Source organism: Marmota flaviventris, chromosome 7 (assembly GCF_047511675.1).
Source record: "Marmota flaviventris isolate mMarFla1 chromosome 7, mMarFla1.hap1, whole genome shotgun sequence".
In the NCBI taxonomy this organism is placed as follows: Eukaryota; Metazoa; Chordata; class Mammalia; order Rodentia; family Sciuridae; genus Marmota; species Marmota flaviventris.
Window position 1 is genome coordinate 63,858,576 of NC_092504.1, and position 22,333 is coordinate 63,880,908.

General features: G+C 32.2%; 1 protein-coding gene across 3 annotated transcripts in view; it reads right to left on the reverse strand.

The window, feature by feature from the left end:
* Positions 1-401: 401 nt before the first annotated feature.
* The window catches only part of Antxr2 (ANTXR cell adhesion molecule 2), a 151,455-nt gene continuing 129,523 nt past the window's right edge, over positions 402-22,333 (reverse strand). For 2 of the 3 annotated variants that reach the window (XM_071614366.1, XM_034636424.2), the window contains one exon: positions 402-2,303. In XM_071614366.1, coding sequence (XP_071470467.1) covers positions 2,265-2,303 — 39 coding nt within the window. In that variant the 3' untranslated portion in view covers positions 402-2,264. The remainder of the gene's footprint in view (positions 2,304-22,333) is intronic. The other variant, XM_027939757.3, reaches the window with a different exon arrangement.

Below are 22,333 nucleotides of genomic sequence, written 5' to 3' on the forward strand. Positions count from 1 at the left end.
TATAAGTATGTTATATGGTACTAGCAAAGTTTAAAATAATTAATAGAAAACCCATAATCTTAGCTTCTACTGTGGTATCCTTGATGCTCTTAAAATAGCATTGATGGCTAAGCACTGATCAGAAATGAAGGGCGTATTTAAGAAAGTAGCAATAGGTCCTGTTTTAGATGCAAACATAGAACAAGGGTGTACAAGAACTCATGAAGAAAGGGTTGGAAATCCTATGTCAGGCTTCCATATTGCACTGGTACCCATGGATTCTGCCAATAGTATCATCTCTAAACATACTGGATATTTTACAACTGAATACAATTCCATTCCTGGAACTAACTAGAACAATTTTATATTCAACCAAAGAAGGCATGAGCTTCATGTGGACTTAAAGAAAAGAATAACAAAGGCACAGATAAAAATTTTATTTATGAATATGTGGACACATGACTTTGGATCCAGCCAGCCAGTGACATAAATAAACTTGAGCAAAAGATTCAAGCCAGAGAATACATAAGTGTGGGGTGTATGTATGTGTGTGCGTGTGTGTGTACATATACATATATTTGTGTGTGTACATAAGGTTTCTTGGAGCTGTGCCAAAAACCTGGACACCAACCAACAGAATCATTCCCCATCCTCTGAAATTTCCATTAAAAGCACAATGGGGGTAATTATACCAGGATGCTCCAAATCGTTCATTCCATCTTGTGCACTCATATGCCCGCCAAACATGAAATGTTCGCCTTCTCCCTTCCAATGTGATGGTTGTTGAACTTATTTTTAGTGTCATTTGATAAGCCTTTGTGCTCACAGAGAGACATCCCACTGACCCGGCCACTGGTCATTGTCTATACCAGTTCACATCAAAGCCGGCGCGCTTTGTCAGGTTTCGAGTCGAATATCCATTTCGCATCTGAAGTACAGTATCGAAAGTGACTAGATCATTTGAGCTGTTTTCTTCAGCTGCTGCCTTCTTCCTCCCCCACAGTGTTTCTGCTCACGCTAACATAATCTGGCATCGTCGACGTGACACGATGGTGGTTTTTCTAAAAAATTATAATACATACATTGTCAATGTTTTTTGATGGCGATCCTCCTGAAAATTTAATTTATAAACTGCAGAAAGGAGGTCTTTTTCCTCTACTGAATCATAACCAAAGTAGAGTGCTCCTCAAAATCCAAGTAATGCGCATACAGTAATAGGTCATTCAATGTCAAAAGGCATAAAAAAGATGAGCAAAATCTTCACAGGCTGCTGCTTGCTGTTGCCTTTAATTATATTAATTAAACTTTGAAATTTTCATGCAAAGAGAGTTGCTGGCTTGTGACGCTGAAGAGCCCTTGGAGACTTGAAGGAAGAAAAAACCCTGAGCAGAAGCTTTGTGGTTACTGCTTCCTTTAAATTAAAAGCAAAACAAACTCCTAGGTATGTTTACAGATATTAATGCTTTATGCACTAGTACTCCTAAACACAGGAAAAGGAGGAAATCTACCAGTCTCAGGGACAAAGTCTCAATCACGAGGCCTTTAAACTACACTCCAGATCTTTGGTGAGAGGCTGTCTTCCAGTGGAATAACGCTCTATTAATTTTCTTGTCCCAAGTGCATAATGAAAGAAAGGTGTCTTCAAAAACTAAAGGGCAAAATCTTGCTTGCTACCAATACCTTGAGGCATCTTGTCTATCTTTTGTCATGCGTGTGCACTTTTCAGTGTTAGAATGACAAGATTTTCTAGTCAGAAACTTCCCGTGAGGCATACTGTGATAGGGGACTTGGAAGGATTTTGTGATCTGACATAGCTATAAGGCAATGGACTCCAATATTTGCTTAGCCTGGTGGGAAATTTCATACTCTGCCTGTAGCTACAGATTTTGTCGTACAAAAACACAAGCGCCATATTTGCATGTTAAAAGGTCCTATCTCCATGAAAGACCCATCATGGCTACTGGTTTTGTGTTCTGTTTTGATATCACCTTTACATTGTGGCTGTTTTTTGCTTTTGCCTCTTCAACACACTCAAATAAAGTTACTTTTATAAACCACAGTGTGCAGATTAACATTCTTCTTTATATCAATCCCACCCTTGTAGATAGTCAAGTGAGTGTTTGAAAATATTTGGTGCAAAAAAAGCAGAAGGCTGAGAAAGCATTTCCTGACGGAGAGAAATTAAGCTGCTCTTCCAAAAGTTTCTGAAATGCACTTGACTTTTTTCATCTGGTTTGATGTGAAAATGTGCCATCTTTGTACCTTCTTGGTCTTCTTGCTTTCCTTTACTGAAATGGAACTCTGGAGAAGTTTATGCACCGGCCCTGAAGAAAAAAAGAAATCCTTATTGAAATATTGAAGCAATTATAAAGAAGTTTAAGAACACCTAGGTTTTCATACCATAATAAAACAAATGATTACCCAAGGAAACAGCAATGTTCACATGAGACACAAAGTCATACATTCTTTTCTTTGGGTCAAAGCATGATGGTTCATTAATCTTTTCCACAGTAACTTCACCTAACTGACGCTATGATAAAATTTGTATGGAAAAACATTTCAGAACTCTAACTTTGTTACTGACATCTGAAGTACTACAATGGCTATCATAATATCAAAGCTGCCACCCTATATGCTTCTAATAATGAATTAAAATTAAAATGCTTTCTTATGTAACTTGATTTTCTAAAATGTATACACGAGGAGCACATTTTAGCACAAAAGACAGAGATTAAGGAATCATGAGAATAGGAAGAGATGCTGTCTTTGTGATTCTACTTTATGACAGCCTTTGCAATAGACTTATTCTTGATCACGACCATTTTTGTTGACCAAATTTTGTTGACCACAGCTGCACACTGCCATGATGTGTTCTTTCCAAATAGTAACTATTTATTTGGACTATTCAAAAGAGAATTTGCCAGTCCAACTTCTTAACTTTTCAATGAAGGTTGTGTAGACATATTGTTCCATACATAATTGTAAAGAATCTGAGAATTATTTGAAAACAAATTTTCAAATCAGTGATGAAGGATCTGTTTCCTTTGCTCTCTTTTAGTATGACATTGCTGATCCACGGCATTCCATGAACCATGTTCTGGTTCCTCAAAATGGCTAAAAGCCCACACAACATTTTCCAGTTTAGGACCAGGATTATCAACCTGTTGAGAGTTTTCTATTTCTTATAACATCTGTTCACAAACCATTTCAGATTTTAGAGCTTCTAGTTCTTCCCCTCTAAATGTAAGTTTGTTTTAAGTATCCATAGCATGGCAAAATTCAAAAAGAACAAAAAACTACTGTTGAAGAAGAAAGCTTGAAATGTAAAAGTGTGGTTTTTGTCCATTTTGCTTTCAAACATGACTGCTCCATAAATTTTGAAATTTCAGAAACTTATGGAGAAACAGAAAAGCATAAAGGAAAAATGGAGTTAGGAATTTCTATTAGCTTTTGCTAAAAGGCAAGCAGCCATGAAATTATCTGTCTCTAAATAACTTTGGAGGCAACATTATTACCATAATTGCCAATTTTATTACTTACTTTCCCCTTACTGTCTCTGAATTTAGGTGGCTTAGGGTTCAGGGAATAATATAACATGTAACATATTATAAGCCACAACTATAATTCTTTACATTATTAATATGAAAAATAATATCAATTCAATTTTCTCTTTTTATTTTGAATACAGTATATTTTCTAAATAATATTGTTACCTTAAAATCGTGCATCTAAATTATGAGTAAAATCCAAATACATTGTGATACATTAAGCAGCACCCCTACTGTTTATTCAATTAGGCCCTCTGAATCTGGCATCATGACTTATAAGTCATTAATTCATAAACTTAGAACAACATTTTGTCAATATAAAATTGAATTAAATTAATGTCTTAAGACTTTGCTAGTTTAAAATGAACTATAAATATATTCCATTCTTTTGCTTCAGGAATGTAGCACTCCTAGAAACAATGAAATCATTGTTAAATTGCATAATATAATTATTATAATATTTTTTAAATATTTAAAGAAATTAAAGGTAGGCACAACAAATAGAATTTTACTACATGTTTAGGTTATAACCAAGTGCATTTAAAGTGCATTAGTTCAGAAATTATGATAATTCAGATATTAACTGATTAAGCTGTTTATCTTTCTCAATATATTAAAAATAAATTAGGCAAATTAATACTAATAAAGATTATTATAGGAAAGTTTACCAACTTAAATGTTTGATAGCATATAAAAAAAGCATTTACATATTAATAATTTACATTGTATTATGATCTTGCTATGGCACTGTTTTATTTGTCTAATAAAAAGTATGGCTTAAAAAGAATAAAACTGCCTCCCTTTTAAAGCACATTACCTAGTTAGAAAAGAAGCTTCGTGCCTTGCTAGTGGAAGCACAAATTGGCAAAAATTATAGGGTGAACAAAGTATGTAAAAGTGGCCTTAAAAATCTTACATTATTTGACTCAATAATTACTCAGTAATCATTTTGGGAACTTTTCCCAATAAAATGGCTAGACAAGATTTAAAAAATCCTCCCTGGGATTTTTATAAAAGTGAAAAATATATTCTGCCAATTTGTATTTCTTTCTTCCCGACAATTCAATGAATAAATTATGAGTCATCTATCTGACTCAATGTTTTGCAGCCATTAAAGTAGAAAACTTTGTAAAGATGTAGGAAAATGGTAAATGAAAAGAAAAATGTCAAATTGCATATGTACATGATTATAGTTATTCAATATACATTTAAAAAGTAGAAGACAACAGACAACACACAGCATGCTGTGGTTAGTGGGACTACAGGATTCTTACTCTCTACTTTATATATTTTCTATAAATTCACATAGTTGTGAATTTAAAGAAAATCATAAGTTTTCAAAGAATAAATTCAATGAACAAAAATGAATTCCTTTCCAAACATTTATGTTTTTTCAAAAGTCAGCCCAAGACCTATTGACTACTCTTAGGATTGTCACCAACTGCTAATGGCATCAAAGCTTTTCAGCACTCAGTGTCCCAGGGGTGGATCCGTTTATCTGTCTCTGGGTTGTACTTAACAGTTCATGTCCTGGTTGACCCATCTCAGTAAAGTTCGACTCAAGAGTGCACAGCAGATTTACTAAAAAATATAACCCACACAGCATTTTATATAAATATATAATCTATACTTGGCATTAAAAATTCTGTAATATGCAACCAGCATTTTTATTTTTGTGGTACAAAATTTTAGGAGCTTCCATGAAATGGCTGTTCAACCATCTGGCAAGATCACCATTGCCTGATTTTTAAAAACATGTTTGTGTATATATATGTAAGGACAGGTAAGCCTTGTGTATACTGGAGTTCATTACATTTAAATACGGATATAAGGGAAGCTCTTCAATTTTCATACCACATCAAACTTTCTAACTAAATAGCTAATATCTAGGGCATATATTTCTCCATTCAATTAATGGCACAGATATTCATACTTCAGCGACTTATTAATGATAATTTTAGAATTACTTCTCTCTACATCATCAATACTAGTGAGCTCATATGCTTCCTTTTTATTATATAAAAAATTGAAGAGCTTCCCTTATATTTGTGCTATATAAAGGCAAATATATAGCACAATCTTTTTGTCTTGGCTTTGGCTTTCAGAAGATCATCTTTATAGCATGTTTTAATATTACTTGCTATCCTTATAGGATATTTTCTGGTATGGCTATCCCTTGACTTTAGCTCATGATTATTACTATTTTTATTCTTATAAGGTTTTGTTATATTTTTTCCTCTCAATAGTTTTTTTAGAAGTAGCCTTGTTATAGGTAAATATAAACTAATATAAATTTCTTACTTAATTCTCAACTTTCCCAGCCACAAAAACTATGCAAAATCATCTTAACATCAAAAACCTCTAACAAAAATATTGCCTCAACTTCTGCCTTATTTTAAAAAATAATAATAAAAGACCCTATTGATTTCTTTTCTACATAACCTTTTCTCATTCTGGTAGGACATAAAGAGATACTCTGTAGATGTCAAACAGTAATTCATGATTTGTTTGAACTTAATCTGAATTAAGCTTACACAAATAATACAAACTTAATGTTTAAAAATGTCAATGTTGAAACTATACTATTCTTCATGTAATCCCCAAAGTTCTTCTAAAGCATAAATTCTGAGAGTCTAAATACATAAAACTTAGCTTCATTTTGTTTGCATTCTAGGAAAAAGTAAGCACAAAGTGATTCTTTACAAACTGGAAATGTATTTACATTCATAATTCATCTCGTAGAGCAGAGGTATGTGTGGAAGTCTTACTCTATTACAAACTTTCCCTCCTTATGAGAAGGGACAGAATGTACCAGGCATGGATCACAAATAAAATACTGATCATAACAAGGTGAAACTCAGAATCAGAATCTGTCAGCTTTTACTTCATTTAAGTGATTTTTCAAGCAATAACTAATATCTTACTAGTTATACATTTTTACTCTGCAGTTAACTAAACCAAGAGATTAAAACAAGACAACAGTAGAAACTGGTGTTTGCTGTTGGTTAAGTATACAGACCCGACTATGCTACAGTATTTAAAACTGATTTTATTCCCTCATTTTTACTGTGGTCAGTAAGAACAGCACTAACCAGAGAAAGTGCCATGTTTCCCATCTCTGGAGCATTAAAATTCCACTGGAATTAATGCCTGTGAGCTCCTTTACTAGCTATCTGCACAGGATGTATTTCACTGCTATAACCGTTATAGGATTATGCTCACATCATAAATATCCATTGACAAGCTGAAGCAAACAACTGCACTTTAGTTTAGACTTTTCAAACACAGAGAGCTGATTTATTTGTATCTCTACTTCTAAGAGGAGGTTACTAAACCTTCATGTTCTGTACAACAGTAAACAGTGTTTCAAATTTTAAATTGTACACAAAAGCAATGATACATATAGACCTAGCCACAAAGGTCCTGGAAATCATTATTATAAAGACACACTTGAGGGATAGGGGTTGTCGCTCAGTGGTAGAACACTTGCCTCACACGTGTGAGGAACTGGGTTTGATCCTCAGCACCACATAAAAATAAACAAAATGAAGGTATTGTGACCATCTACAACAAACAATTTTTTTAAAGAGACGCTTGAGAACACAAGAGGCTTTTTGAGTGGAGATTGCTGAAGCAACATATGTGCAAAACTTACAAGAAGACACATACTATCCCTTCTCTTCCTTTTTATTTATAGAGTCTGTGATAGTCTTTGCTGTAAGTCAACTGACAAGATTTTGAGCTGAAATAGAAATTCATAAATCATTTCCAATGGAAGCTCAACCTGTAAGTGTCCCATGTCACAGAACAGATCATGCACCTGCGGGATATTTAGCAAATTTCATAAAGGGAACTGCTGAGTTTTCCTAAAATATTTATCTATCTATTTATTATCTCTTCATTGTTTCATGGCACCTGCAAACTTTTAGTGACTCTACACATATTGTTAATATTAATTTTGCAAATATCTATGACTTCAGTATTTATTGAAATTTAAGCATATAGTTGGTAATGAACAAAACACTTAAGCCATAACTCATAATGATACTTGAAATTAATCCTTCTAAGTTATTAACTACAGGAAAGGTGTCTAGATATTTCTAGATGCAGATAAAGATGTAATTTTGACATTTCTCTGGAAATCATTGTTGGCAAAACATTCTTTTGAGCTTCATCTTAAGTCAGACTAAAGAGTTGATGACCAAAGGATAGATGAGATTTAGATATATGAGATATAATCAAAATAATTCATATTGGCTACTTCACATTTTTTTCATTAAACAAATCCTAGGGAGTATAGGAATGATTTACTTCCTTCCAATCTAATTAGGATGCAAATATCTCCTAAGTCTTAAAACAGGAGTCAAAAAATTACTTAGAAATACAATTTCAAAGCAACAGAAAAAGCAAAATAATTTATACACACTGTAGCATTACTAGTATTAACAAGTTTAGAAGCAACACAAATGTTCATCAGTAAGGGACAAAATGAATGAATTAAGATCCAGGTAGATAAAGGAATACTATAACTAACATGAGGCTATTGGAAAGAATGTGGAAGATCTCTATATACCTTTATAAAAGGATGGTCAATTTCCTAGAGGAATCATTTAATTTATCAAGGTGCACATAGTATACACATTATACTATCTTTTACATTAGAAAATATATACTGGTGTAATATCAATTATGTATATGCAACATTTTATGTATATATTTAATTTTAACTTGTGTGTGTGTGTGTGTTACTAGAGATCAAACACAAGAGCCTCATGCATGCTAGACAAGCACTCTACCACTGAGCGACATCCCCAGCCCAATATTGCTTATATTAAAAAGAAAAGAAAAATGTAATAATTGCCTTGAAAACAAAACTGGTTGGCAAAAATGGAAAAAGATGGCACAAAGTGGAACAAATAAGGATATAAGTGAGATAACTTCAGTATGTTTTGTCATATGCTACCAAATGCAAATATGTAAATATTTTGCTTTGGGGGGAAAGTTACCTAATTAAAATAAATGCCTACAACTGTTCACTTAGAATAAGGTAGAAGCCTACCAAAAGCAGGATTTAGCAGAAAAGGTGATGAGAGAGATCCCACCATGGTGTGAGGCTTTTCTTGAGAGAAAAGAAGTACTCAGTTGAAAGCTAGAAGTTGAGATATAATTCCACATAATTATGAGCCCAGAGGAGAGAAAACTGTTTCCTTCTCCAGAGCAGATGAGGATCTTCCTAAAGAGAAAAGAAGCAGACCACTGAAAGTTTTGGACATAGCAATAGGAATGAGAAAAACAATCCTGTGAGATCCAAGTCCTGCCACAAGTAGCAAAAGAACTGAGAAGGATCCCTCTGCAGCTCATAGGGTCTTCTCAGAGTGCAAGGCATTGGCCAGTCTGTTGTGTGCAGGGGATCAATATGGAAACAAGATCTCCAAGTTATTGAAAGTTATTTGTTGGGGTGAGGAAATTGTGGTAGTTATAGAACAAAGAGAAATGAAGCAGAAATGAAAAAAAATCTCACAAATGAGTTGAAAAGAAAGGAGAGAAAAGGGTTTGCTAACAAAAATTTTTGATCCTGCCCTCAAAATTATTGAAGCCAGTAATTAATTAAAAGTAAGACTACAACAAGACACAGATCCAGTTCAACTTTAGATTATCAACATGACAAAGAAAGTGGAATATGCTTTTCTGGAGGTAAATATTATATAGGTTAGTTTCTCCATTTTAGTTTTAAATTCACAATGTCCAACCTAAAATCATAAATTAAGGCACACACAAAGAAGTAAGAAAATATCTATCATGATCAACAGAAAGAACATTGAATAAAGATAGCCTAGTTTTTGTAGTTAATAGACAAAGACTTTAAAATAACTATGTTAAAACTATTTAAAAATCTTGTTAGAAAGAGGAGTAAAATGCATAAAGATATTGGAAATTTCAGTGAGACTATAGAAACCAAATAAGAAACTAAGTAAGAATGAAAAAGGAAATACTAAGAATGAAAAATGTAATATTGGATGCATTGGGTATAAAGTAGGTAGAGTAGAATAAAGATTTACTGAACTTGCAGATTCAGAAATTTTTCAAATTGAAAAATAAAAATTAAAAAAATCCTGTGACTTGTGGGACAATATCTAATAGCCTGCCATGTGAATAATCAGTGTTTCATATGGAAAGTAAAGGAAAGAATAAATTGTTGAAAATGATGGTTATGAACTTACTAGAATAGCTGGAAGACATAAATTTACAGATCAAAGAATCTTGCTGAACCACAAGCAGGATAAATACATAGAAAATGAGGAAATAGATAATAAAACTTTTGGAAACCAGAAGATATCATAAAACCATGCATCTCTTCTGGTTCCTTTTCCCCACAGTCGCCAAAATACAGAGGAACAGCAATAAGATAACAGCTGACTTTTTATCAGAAACAATGGAGAAACCAGACAATGGAACTTTCTAAAATGCTCAATGAAAAAAAAATAACTAAAATTTACAAATTAAAAAAAAAAAATCTTAAAAACATGGAGACAAAATGCAGACATTTTCAGGCAAAGAAAAGCTGAGATAATTGATTTTCAATAAGAATTTAACAACAACTTGTGCTAAAAGTTATTGAGACTGAAGAAAAAGCCACAAATTGGAAACCCAGATTGTGGAAATTAATTAAAACAGGACAGTAAACATGTGACTAATAAACATTACATATAAATATATAAAAGAAATAAAATTGCCTTTATTGTACCATAATTTAAAACAAAAAATTACTTAATTCAAAATGTGTAGAACATGTAGAAGTAAAAATATATGTCAAGAGCATAAAGCAGGAAGAGGAAAAATGGAAATTATACCATAGTTGTTCTTGAACTACTATAATATTATTTGATAGTACATTGTGAAAAGTTAAAACATATTGTCACCTCTAGAGACACCACTAAAAAGCAGCATAGAAATACAGTTTAAAGGATAATACAGGCAACAGAATGGATAACAAAAAATATTGTACTTTAGAGCACAGAAAAGAAAGAAGAATGAATTTGGAAAATATAAATCAATTCCAGTAGATTTAGAAACTGGAAACAAACAACTAAATTGGATTAAAAAAAAAAAACTTAAAATGAACATTTCAAGTGATTTAACATAGTATTTTGTATATCTAGAATTAAAAAAAAATAAAATCCAAAGATAAATATAGCAGTAATGTCATTTCATTTATCAGTCTAATTTTACTAATAATTTATTATTAATTTAAAGCTATATATAAAATAAGATAGGGAATTAATATCAAGATACAAATTTTTCATGATAAATAAAAGAGATACAAACATAAATTCAAAGATATTCAGCAAAATCTTTTAACTTAAACTGGAATTGAAAATATATCATAAATGTTATTGTTTTTCCAAACCTGTATTTCCTAGCTCTGTCTAATGAAAAAGCTTAAGAGAAATGACAACCCAGTAACAATTAGTACCTCTAGAATCCACAATGTATTCTCCAAATATATACTAATTATAATTAGTATATATAATATATACTCATATTAATGGTATTTTGGGATCCTTGGATTTGAATGATTGATTCCAGTTTTGAAGAAGAAAATGTAAAAGATAAATCTAGGGTATACTATACCTAAATTTAAAAAAAATACCAAAGAATAATGAGGTGATGTCAAAAATATGTAGAAATCAATATGATGGATCAGCCTTTTATCATTTGCCTTGTCTGATCTACAGTGGCATCATTAATAGTGAAATAATTTATGTAATGCATTGTGAAGTATACACCAAAACTTATGAATAAGCCACACCAAAATCAAAACTGAGTCTGAATCAGAGAAATGGTAACAGAGTATCAGTATACATAACTGTCTAGTGGGAATCCACCCAAGAGGAACTGTAATTTTATAACTATAAAGCTGGCATTTGAGCAGAAATTCAAAAACTGTCAATGACACTGACTATCCTTGAAAGTAGGAAAGCTAGCAAATGCAAAGGACCTGGGGCAAAAACACCTTTTCCATATCTGTAGGAAAATAGTACAGACAGTAAGGCAGGAACAGAATGAGTGATGAAAGAGTTGGAAGATGAGGTCAGAGAGGAAAGACACTATCATGCAAAGAAACAGGGACCCTATCATGCAGAGCCTTATAGCAGTAACTAACATAAATCTTCTTTTTGAAAAGCAGTCACTAATTATACAATTAGTAACATCTGCATTCCCCCCCACCCCGGCTTTTTTTACAGTCTATTGATCTAATATGTTAAGTATCTTATATTTCAAATTTTTAAGATTCACATGTACAAAAGATAAAATAAAAAAATCATTGTATGGTCCATATTAAATAAAAACAAGCCAAACTCCAACCATTATGTCAAATAGTGGCTACTTGAAAACTCAACCAATGTTTAAAATTTGCATTTAAAATAGTTAGAAAAATCCAAATGAATGGCACATTACATCACTACTGTTACAACTAAGTTGGAAATACAACAAATTAATTTGCTCAGTATGGAAGAATGCTGGCATGAAAATACTTTTGCTAGTGACTTTCTTGACTTAAATTCTTAACCTCAGTTGTTAACATCACAGAGCAAAAATTTAACATGCAATACATATTTTTTCCTAGAAAATTAGGTATTGAGAGAATTCATTTGATTTACCAAACTGCTTTCGACACATTTAAAGAGAAATATTGAATGATTACACATCATTAACATGGAAAATTATTTGCTTGAGTAATACAATGATTTAGCCCTAGCTAAGTTATGTCTAAGAATGAAACCCTCACTTTGGGGACCCTTAAACAATGCATGTTGTCCCTATCAAAAAGTTAAGTAAAATATGTTGATAGATTCAGTCTGTACTTAATGTACACAGATTTTCATCAACTATTTCTTTTTTAAAAATTTTACTATTATTTTGTATTTATATATGACAGCAGAATGTATTACAATTCTTATTACATATATAGAGCACAATTTTTCATATCTTTGGTTGTATACATAGTATACTCACACCAATTTGTGTCTTCATACCTGTACTTTGGATAGTAATGATCATCATATTCCACCATCATTATTCATCACCTATTTCTACTTAAAAGTAGCCTTCTCTCTTTGAATCATTTTTCAAATAGCTAAATTTCCTGCTAATATGAGACGAGTCATGATTATTTATCAGTATTTTCCCTCAAAAGAGCAAATATTAAAAACTTTCCTCTAGTTTTCAAATTGACACCTTATGGATAATATCAACTAAAATACTTTGTAGAAATGTAAAATTTTTAAAGCTTCACTGTGAAAGACAATTATAGATTAATTTCTGAAATAATTAGAAATAAACAATTTTTTTTGAAAAACATTCCTACGTTTTAATTGGCAAATTAATTCCTATGAATCTCTTTTCTTTCATCACAGCAAGATTTTAGCCAATACTTCCAGACATGTAGTCTTAGTAGAAGGTGTATGTATAGCATACAGTCAGTTTTGGGAGAACAAATTTAGGCTTTGGTATTTTTATCACACTTAGGAAAACCTATTTTAAATAATTACTGAGGTCATTTTATATATTTAACAAAAGACATTTAAATCCCCAAAGTTAGGATTTAATTTTCAATATTTATCACAGACTAATGCTTACATGTATGATATAAAGTGACAATAAGCTTTTTTTATAACGTAAGTAATGTGAATTAAGACTCTTCTCATTATACTTCTATATTCTAAACTGCTAGCAGCAGCCAAATGACTACACTTATTGCTAAATTTATATCACAGAGAACAAAACTTCAAGTATCATTTATCTATACTAAACTTAGGCCTGTAATGGCATGAAGACTATCCTGCTGTTATGTATATATGTGAGTCTGAACACACCTGCATACATAGCTTACAGATTTTTATATTGCAAGGATAGATGCCACTGTGACCCAGATGTCATTTTGCTGATTAATGGCTACATTTAATGGGGATTCCTTGCTCACAACTTTAGAATAAACTAAGTGTGCATTAATTTTGCCCTTTGTCAATATAGGCATTCCTAGTCTAAGTTGAAAATACAACAAATTAATTTGCTCTGTATGGAAGAATGCTGGCATGAAAATACTTTTGCTAGTGACTTTCTTGACTTAAATTCTTAATCTCAGTTGTTAACATCACAGAGCAAAAATTTAACATGCAATACATATTTTTCCTAGAAAATTAGGTATTGAGAGAATTCATTTGATTTACCAAACTTACATCTCTAGAAATGGTTTAATATTTCCATAATTATTTTAAAACTTAAGTTTAAAATTTAAGTTTTAAAATAATTATGGAAATATTAAACCATTTCTAGAGATATGATCAATTGCAACAAAATAAAAATTGTTAACTTTCAAACTAAAAATATTTTTACCCATACAAGCATTCAGCTATTTTTATATAAGAAGAGATTTAATGGTGATACTTCTCCAAATACTAATTGATTAAAACCTAACCCGTATTAAGTTTTCTTTTTAAAAAAAAAATATTTATGGGGCTGGGGATGTGGCTCAAGCTGTAGTGCGCTCGCCTGGCATGCGTGCGGCCCGGGTTCGATCCTCAGCACCACATACAAACAAAGATGTTGTGCCCGCCGAAAACTAAAAAAAATAAATAAATATCAAAAAATTATCTCTCACTCCTTCTCTCTCTCTCTCTCTCTCTCTCTCTCTCTCTGTCTCTCTCTCTCTGTCTCTCACACTCTCTTTAAAAAAAATTTATTATTTAGTTGTAGTTGGACACAATACCTTTATTTCACTTAGTTATTTTTATGTTGTGCTGAGGATCGAACCCAGTGTCTCCAACATGTGAGGCGAGTGCTCTACCGCTGAGCCCTAGCCCCAGCCCTTAAGTTATCTTTCTGTACAAAGAATAGTCTGGTGGTTGACTCATGAAAATCAAAAATGCCACAGACATGCACATTTTAGAGCCAAACAACAAAAAATGATAGCTGATTTTTAACCCCTATATATTCATTTTATGTTTCTATGTAATTGCTCCATATAAGCTACAGAACCAGAAAAAGGAATTTAGATTTATGTACAAATCAACTATTGGGTCCAGTACAAAATAGAAAATAGATAGGAGGTAGGTAGATAGACAGATACATAGTCTTGCATGCATATGAGTTACATAGGTATGGATATAAACTTAGCGTAGATAAATTCTGATCTTCTATACCAGTAATTTTCTAAAGCAAAAATAATATAATTATTCTAATACAAATAATATAGTTTGACATTACATTGAAGTTAGTTCGGCATCAGAACTCCTCTAATTTTATTTTTAACAAGAAAGTCTGACTGTTTGTTTAAAGTCAATCTGTTTCCTAGACTGTAAAACTCTATGGTAGCTTTCCTTGATTACCATGTTACATATGCTGGAGACAGCACTCATCTTACAGTATAAGTGCTAACATCCTGCTGAATGAACGATTGAAATATCAAATTTGAACTATGCAGCCAATATTGACCTGGAACTTATTACTGATATTATCTTTTTTTGTGAATCTTGGAAGTTTCTATTTAATAACAATGGTGAGCAAGCTGCGAAATAAAATGCAATGGTTGGCTTATCCAAAATTATCAACACAAAACTTTGAATCTACACTTCAGTTTTTGCTAACTGACTTGTAATTAAGCAATAGTAGTGATCATTCCATAGGCAAATGTCTTCCTGGCTTACTTGGTCACATGAATATTCAAGCAAGCCTGCAGGTCCTGCTTCCTATGTGTGGCCCAAGGGCTGGCATAGTGGGGAAGAGGCAGAGCTGCAAGATGGATGAGTTCTAAACTGGGAAACAAGTGGGCATCAGAGAGGAGCTGAACTTGATGTCAATCCTAAACAGACAGCAGATGGTAGAAAGTGGGGTCTGTTTTATGCTGGAAGTCACCAACAAACAGAGCAGGCAGAAATGAAAGTAGATATGCTAGGTCCATTGTGATTCTTAAATCTAAATACAGCACAAGTTTTGACAAGCAGGAAGTGGTTTTTATGAGCAGCCCAACCACATGGACACATATCATGAAGTGGAAAATGTTAAATTGATGCCCAGTTAACTGATTTTGCAGGCATTTATTTCCTTCTATGCTTCTGTTATTCCTTGTCAAAGAAGTCAATATTTGAAAAAATGTGATTTTTCTTCACATAAGTAGCTCGGTAGTCCCTCTCTTTCTCCATATGTTGATGAAATTCCAGAGATCAAGTAACGCATCAAGGAAGAATCATTTTATATATATACACACATATACATATACCAGTTCATGCAGATTCCCCAAACAAATATCTGTTAGATGCTCTCAATATTGATGGCATTTGGGATTTCTAAAAATAATGAAACTTTCTTTAAAATAATAAAACATACTTGATGGACTAATTTCAATTCTGTATCTTATTAAAATTAATTGAAAAAGTCCTTAATCTACAATGTGTCAACAGAGTCATTCTTCCTTTGGTGAGAACTATCAGAAAAATTAGAAATTCTCCAGCAGGGATTGAAGGCAGACAATCTTTAAGGTTAGGAACATGAAAGAATAGAAAACTGCAACTAGAAAAAAAAAATACTGTTCATAAACCTGCTTCCTTTGAATTCAACCTCTGGCACTCCTTTTAAATGAAACAATGGAAAATCAATTTTAAAACCTTGTCACTTGAAAATATCTCTTTGGTGACTGAAACAATCAAACAAAAAGTCCTAGTGGTCATGAATCAGTGTAATGCCATAATAAAAGCTGTGCTGAACTGTCACACTTAACCTAACACCCTACCATCACAGATAGAATGGCTATGTGAGATGACAATGTAACGTTTTGTTCTGATGGTATCCCTGAGAAAAATCCAACTCCAGCAGCACTTTTTTTTTAAGATTTAAATGTGAAAGATCAGTCATTCTAAATTATATCATTATTTTTCCATCAAAGTCAACACCAATCTTCGCAACTTGGAGAAGGCTGAATGAATAAAACATTCTCATGTTGGCAAACCCCAAACATGGACAATTGTATCAGCATTTTTATTTAGTCTCTTCTGACAACATCAATGCACCTTGCAAAAAGAAAGCCAGCTGTTCATTCTATTTGGTGCTATTAAAAGTCTGTTTTACAGACTTAACTTACATTCACTCTACTCTCTCCCCCCACCTGCCCCCGCTCAATGATGATGGCACTGAAGACTTTGATAATGAAGAAAACATATTTTTATGTGGGTTTTTTTTGGTATGTCTAGTTTTAAATATACAACTTAACATATGTTTAAAACAGAGCATATGGAAATAAGAAAAAGCAAATCTGAATTCCAGGCACAAATATTGGTTAAAAAGATAACACCATAAAAATGCATTACTTTATAGTAATTTCAAATGATGCAGGCTAACAAGATTAAAAACTAATAGGAACAGAATCTTTTTGCTATAAGAATGCCAACTTATAAGACTTAAAATTTCTACAGTTGATATTTCATTCTTTAAGTTCTCCAAAATTCATTCCCAGATATAAAAGGATTATATTGAGTCCTTCATTTTGTGTGACCAGAGTCACTTCTGATTGAGTGATATTAAAAATAATACCTTTAGAAATGAGTCGGTGAATAAATTCATTAGCAGTAGCACAAAGTACTATCAATGGAACAACTTTCCTCTACATATTTAAATGATCACATAGGTGGTGTTCATGAGTGCAAAAGCTTTGAGACTCTGACAAAAAGTAACATGATTCAGCTGTTCTCCAGACAAGAATTGGTAAAGCTTTTTTTTCTTTTATTAATTTTCACTTTTATGAGAAAAGAGAAATTTTACCTTTAAAAATGGACTAGGCAGAGAAGAGTGAAGAGACGGGAGGGGGCATGGGGTAGAAAGGATAATAGAATGAATTGGACATTATTACCCTATGTGCATATATGACTACATGACTGGTGTGCTTCTACATCATGTACAACCAGAAAATGATAAGTTATACTCCATTTATGTATGATGTGTCAAAATGCATTCTATTGTCATGTATAACTAATTAGAACAAAATTTTTTAAAAGTGAAAAAAACTGGACTTGGGAAATACTACCAATCAGCATGTCCTTAAACAATTATTTCAATGTCCTATGCTCTTTGCCTTGGGAGAATTGTATATTAAACTTGATATTACAAATGAAAACTATGGCCAACATTCAATATTACCAAGGGTCTGCTGAATTTATAGTGATTAATCTGTTCTCAATAAATCAAATACTCTTGAATGAAAATCTGTATCTTCAAGAATCAATAATCCATATATGATTCATATGTTCTTGTGTATGTTTTTGAGGAAATTTAGTTAATGAGGATTTTCAATTTACCTAAAAATAGCAGTCCCAACCACTTCTATTTTTTATAAATTTATTATACAATGTTACCAATGAAATAGAAAATGTGCCTAACTTAATGTCAGAAAGTCTGAGTTCTACCTCTACCATTTATAAACCTGATGGCAACCCACAATTTAGAAGGTTATGTTAGCTAACATGGTAGGCAGAAGAGGGGAGATTGCCATATTGAGGCAAGTGAAGAGATTTGATTTTAAGCCTAGAAAGGAAAATGAAAATTTATAAAGATCTGTAAAGACTTGCATGTTAAAGTATCTATTTTATTGTAAAAATAAATCAATTTCATCAAATGTGGAGACAGCTGAACATAACAAGTCTGTAGATATTTTTAAATGAACTAAGAAGTCCAACTATATTTCTTATATAGGAAATCTGTTTGAGGTTACCATATCTTATCACAGAAGTCTTTTATCTTTTATTTTTATGTCAAGCAGAATGCCTGAGCAGAAAGCACTCCCATGTACATTGCATTATCTGAAATGCCCAAGATATGGAAAAAAACCTAAGTGTCTATCAATGGATGAATGGATGAGGAAAATATAGTATATGTAGAAAGGAATACTATCCAGCCCTTCACAAGGAGATCCTGCCATTTACAACTACATGGTTGAATGTGGAAGACATTATACTAAGTGAAATAAGGAAGAAGTTAAAAAAATTCTGTATGATCTCACCTATATGCAGAATCTTTTTTAGAAAATTCAAATAAATAGAAACAGAGTAGTGGGTAGTTGCCAGGATCAGGGAAGAAGAAAATACATGAAGAAGTAGATCAAAAAGTTACAAATTTACAGGGAGAATAAGTGTCAAGATGTACAGCATAAGGGCTACAGTTAATATTTATTGTATGGGAAAATTAGCTAAGAGATTTTAGGTACTGGCAGCACGCACACACACACATACACACACACACACACACACACTCACACACATACTGAAAGGTACCTGTGGAGGATAATGAATATGTTTATTTGACTGTAGCGTTCATTTCACTGTGTATATGTAGATAAGGTATCATGCTGTATATCTTAAATATATGAATAAATTTTTTAAAAAGTGTATATTACCTGTTTTAAATGAGGGAGTGCAGTAAGAAGAAAAGTAGAAGTTTAAAAAAATTGCCATCCCATTTCACACCTATCAATATGGCTATTATTTCAAGAAAAGAAAGAAAAACAAAAGAACAAGAAAAACAAAAGAACAAGTGTTGGGGAATATATAGACAAACTGAAATCTTTGTGTATTGCTGATGGAAATGTAAAATAAAGTACTCACTATGGAAGACAGAGTGATGGATCCTCAAAAAATTAAATACAGAATTACCAACAATTCCCCAAAAGAAGGCAAATCAGGGATCCCAACAAATATTTGTACCTCCATTCTTACCACTACATTGCTTACAATAGCCAAAGGTGGAAAGAATTCAAATATCTGTGGATAAATGGTTAAACAAAAGGTGACACATGAACACAATGGAAAATTATTCATCCTTTAAAAAACGAATGAAATTCTGATATATGTTACAACATGAGAACACTCTGAAAACATCATGTTAGATGTAACAACCAGGCACAAAATGGAAATACTACACAATTCCACCTACATGTGAAACCCAAAACAGTCAGATTCATAGACAAATAATGAAATAATGGTTACCAGGCTTTGGGGATGAAAAGTGAGGAAGTATTCTTTAATAGGCATGGAGTTTCAATTTGAGATAATGATAAAGGTCTGGATCTCAGTGGTGATAATAATTGTACAACAATGTGAATGCATTCAATGCTATGGGGTGATGCATTTCAAAATGGTTAAAATGGCAAACCTTATGTTATATATATTTTACCCCATTAAAAACATTGTCATTATTTATAGGATTTTAAAAGCAATTGAAAACCTGAAATATTATTACAATTTACAGAATTGAATGATGAGGTAAATTTAAGATACACATATATAAAAAACCCATATACCAGTAATAATTAACTTAAGTAAGGAATATTACAAAAGATTTGTGTTGAAATGAATATTTAATTAATTTTAAAAGACATGATAACCTTTTATAACCAATTACTAACCCATGGTCATCTATAAATATATTTATCATGAGTATTTTATTCATCATGCAGCAAGCAATTCATTTTAAAACGAATGATGACATGTAAAAAATATTGCTTAATATATATTTTTGCAAAGCTTATAGCCAAGAAAACATATCATATCAAAAGTTAACTGAATTATATTTTTAAAATATTACTATCCTAATCCCAGCAGAATGCTCATCATAACTGGAAAATATGTAATCCAGTATGGAACATTTATCCTAATAGTTGAGATTGGGAGGCAAAGGAGGTGCTGGTTTTTTACTGGCTCTGTTCCCTCAGTCATTTAAGTTGGCCTTCGTGAGGGTCTTCTTCCCTACTGCCTACCATCTGGTGAATATAGATGACCACTACTGGGCTCACAGACTTGGCCACCAGAGACAAAAAAAATGTGAAGATTCCAAATGTTGTTAGTGAAAAAACAAAGATGTAGTTAGCTGTTCATAATGTTGCTATAACTACTAATTTCTCCACCAGAGAAAGGCCCCACAGCCTAGAGAGCAATACTAAGGCATTTCCCTAGGCTCACAGAACAATAGCTCTGTGCTACTGAGACCTTTCCAAATTGATATACATCTAAATACATATAAAAGAGCAAAGCAGAAAAGCTAGTTGCAATCATTTTTGAAAAATACAATTTGAACTATAGCCAACTATATTACACATTAATATAATCCATAGTTTTCCAACACTAATAATAATATTAATGACTAACCATCATATGATTTATTCCTTATAAAATATCAAGTGTTTTTCTAGGGGCTTTATAAGTGCTGGGATTACTCAGTCTTCACAATGGTCTTGAGGCATGTATTATTATACCAAATTTATAGATTAAAAAAAGGCTGCTCAGAGAGGGTAAGTTGTTAATTTAAATTTCCACAGCAAATAAATGGCAGATCCAGGATTTGGACCAGAAGACTAAACCTCTATAACCTATTATCATAACCAATAAAATTCTGTATCTTGGATATTTATATAGATATTGTAAAATTATACACAGATAATGAAATATAACTTGATGGAAATGCAGAAAAAATACCTACATTTATGAAACTTAAAATCCCATAGGAATAGAGGAACTAAATACATTATAAATTAAATATGAGGACTATTAAGAAAATGAATATAAATACTTATGTGTTGTTGACCTTACCTATTTAAGACTATAGAAAGTGAACTCCGATCTCCAGAACCAAAAGTTCAATACAAGTTAGCACACAAGGATAGCCATGGATTAACTACATTGAAACCTAAAACATTATGTATTTTCATGTTGCAGGAAACTCTTTTTAAGAATGTATTCACATTTCCCTCTTCCTAAAATGAGTTGCCTGCATATGTTCTCATATTGAAGACAAAGCTTTGTAATTATGAATATTGATTATTATACAAGGATTCAGTCCAACAGTGTCCTTGGGGCATATTGGGGAATATGAAGCTGTTTCTCCTTGCACGAAATAACTCCATATTGTGATGCCTGGCTGAGTCATATGTCTGTTTTCTCATTTTCTCCTTTTCCTCACTATTGTGTTGTATCTATTTTTAGGAGCCCCTCTGCCCCAATTTTATTTCACTGCCTTTAATTTACCAATAGTATGGAAACCAGATAATCAAGCACACTAAAAATAGGTATAAGATTAAAAATAAATATAGTATAAATGCGGTGAAACTGATCAGCATCTATTTTTCACGATCAGAGAATTATTTATCTATTTCCACTTATAGTTCTATAGCTTGTTGAAGGTATGGGTGTTGCTGATCTATTTAGTAATAACATATGGTTTAAATAACATAATCTCAGAAAGAGTCTACAGAATAATTCAGTATCCTGATTTTATGTTGAATATAGAGCCATAATTTTCCTAAATATAATTGTAAAATTAAGTCTACATTTCAACACATTGATCAAAATAGACCTTCCCTTCAAGTGATCTACCAAATCTAACCAACTAAACTAAACTACGCATTATGTATATCCACTGTCACATGAGAAGTACACACATATTCAAATTGTACATAATTTTTCTCAACGTGAAATTCTTGCAAATGTGCTTTGTTGTATTTCCTTATTTAAATGCTTGATTTTAACTTCGTTTGCATTTTCACAGGCTAAAAATAAATAGCTATTATATTTTATTTGTAAGAGAGAACAAATGAATAGAGATAGCTTTATAAGGGTTGAAGTCAGGGACACCAGCTGCAAATCTTTTATGCTTAGCAATGTGTCTCCTTTCCTAAATTCCGCTTCTGCCAACAGTGAGTCAAATGCTCTAGGATCTCCCCTCTCTCTCTCTCTCTCTCTCTCTCTCTCTCTCTCTCTCTCTCCCTC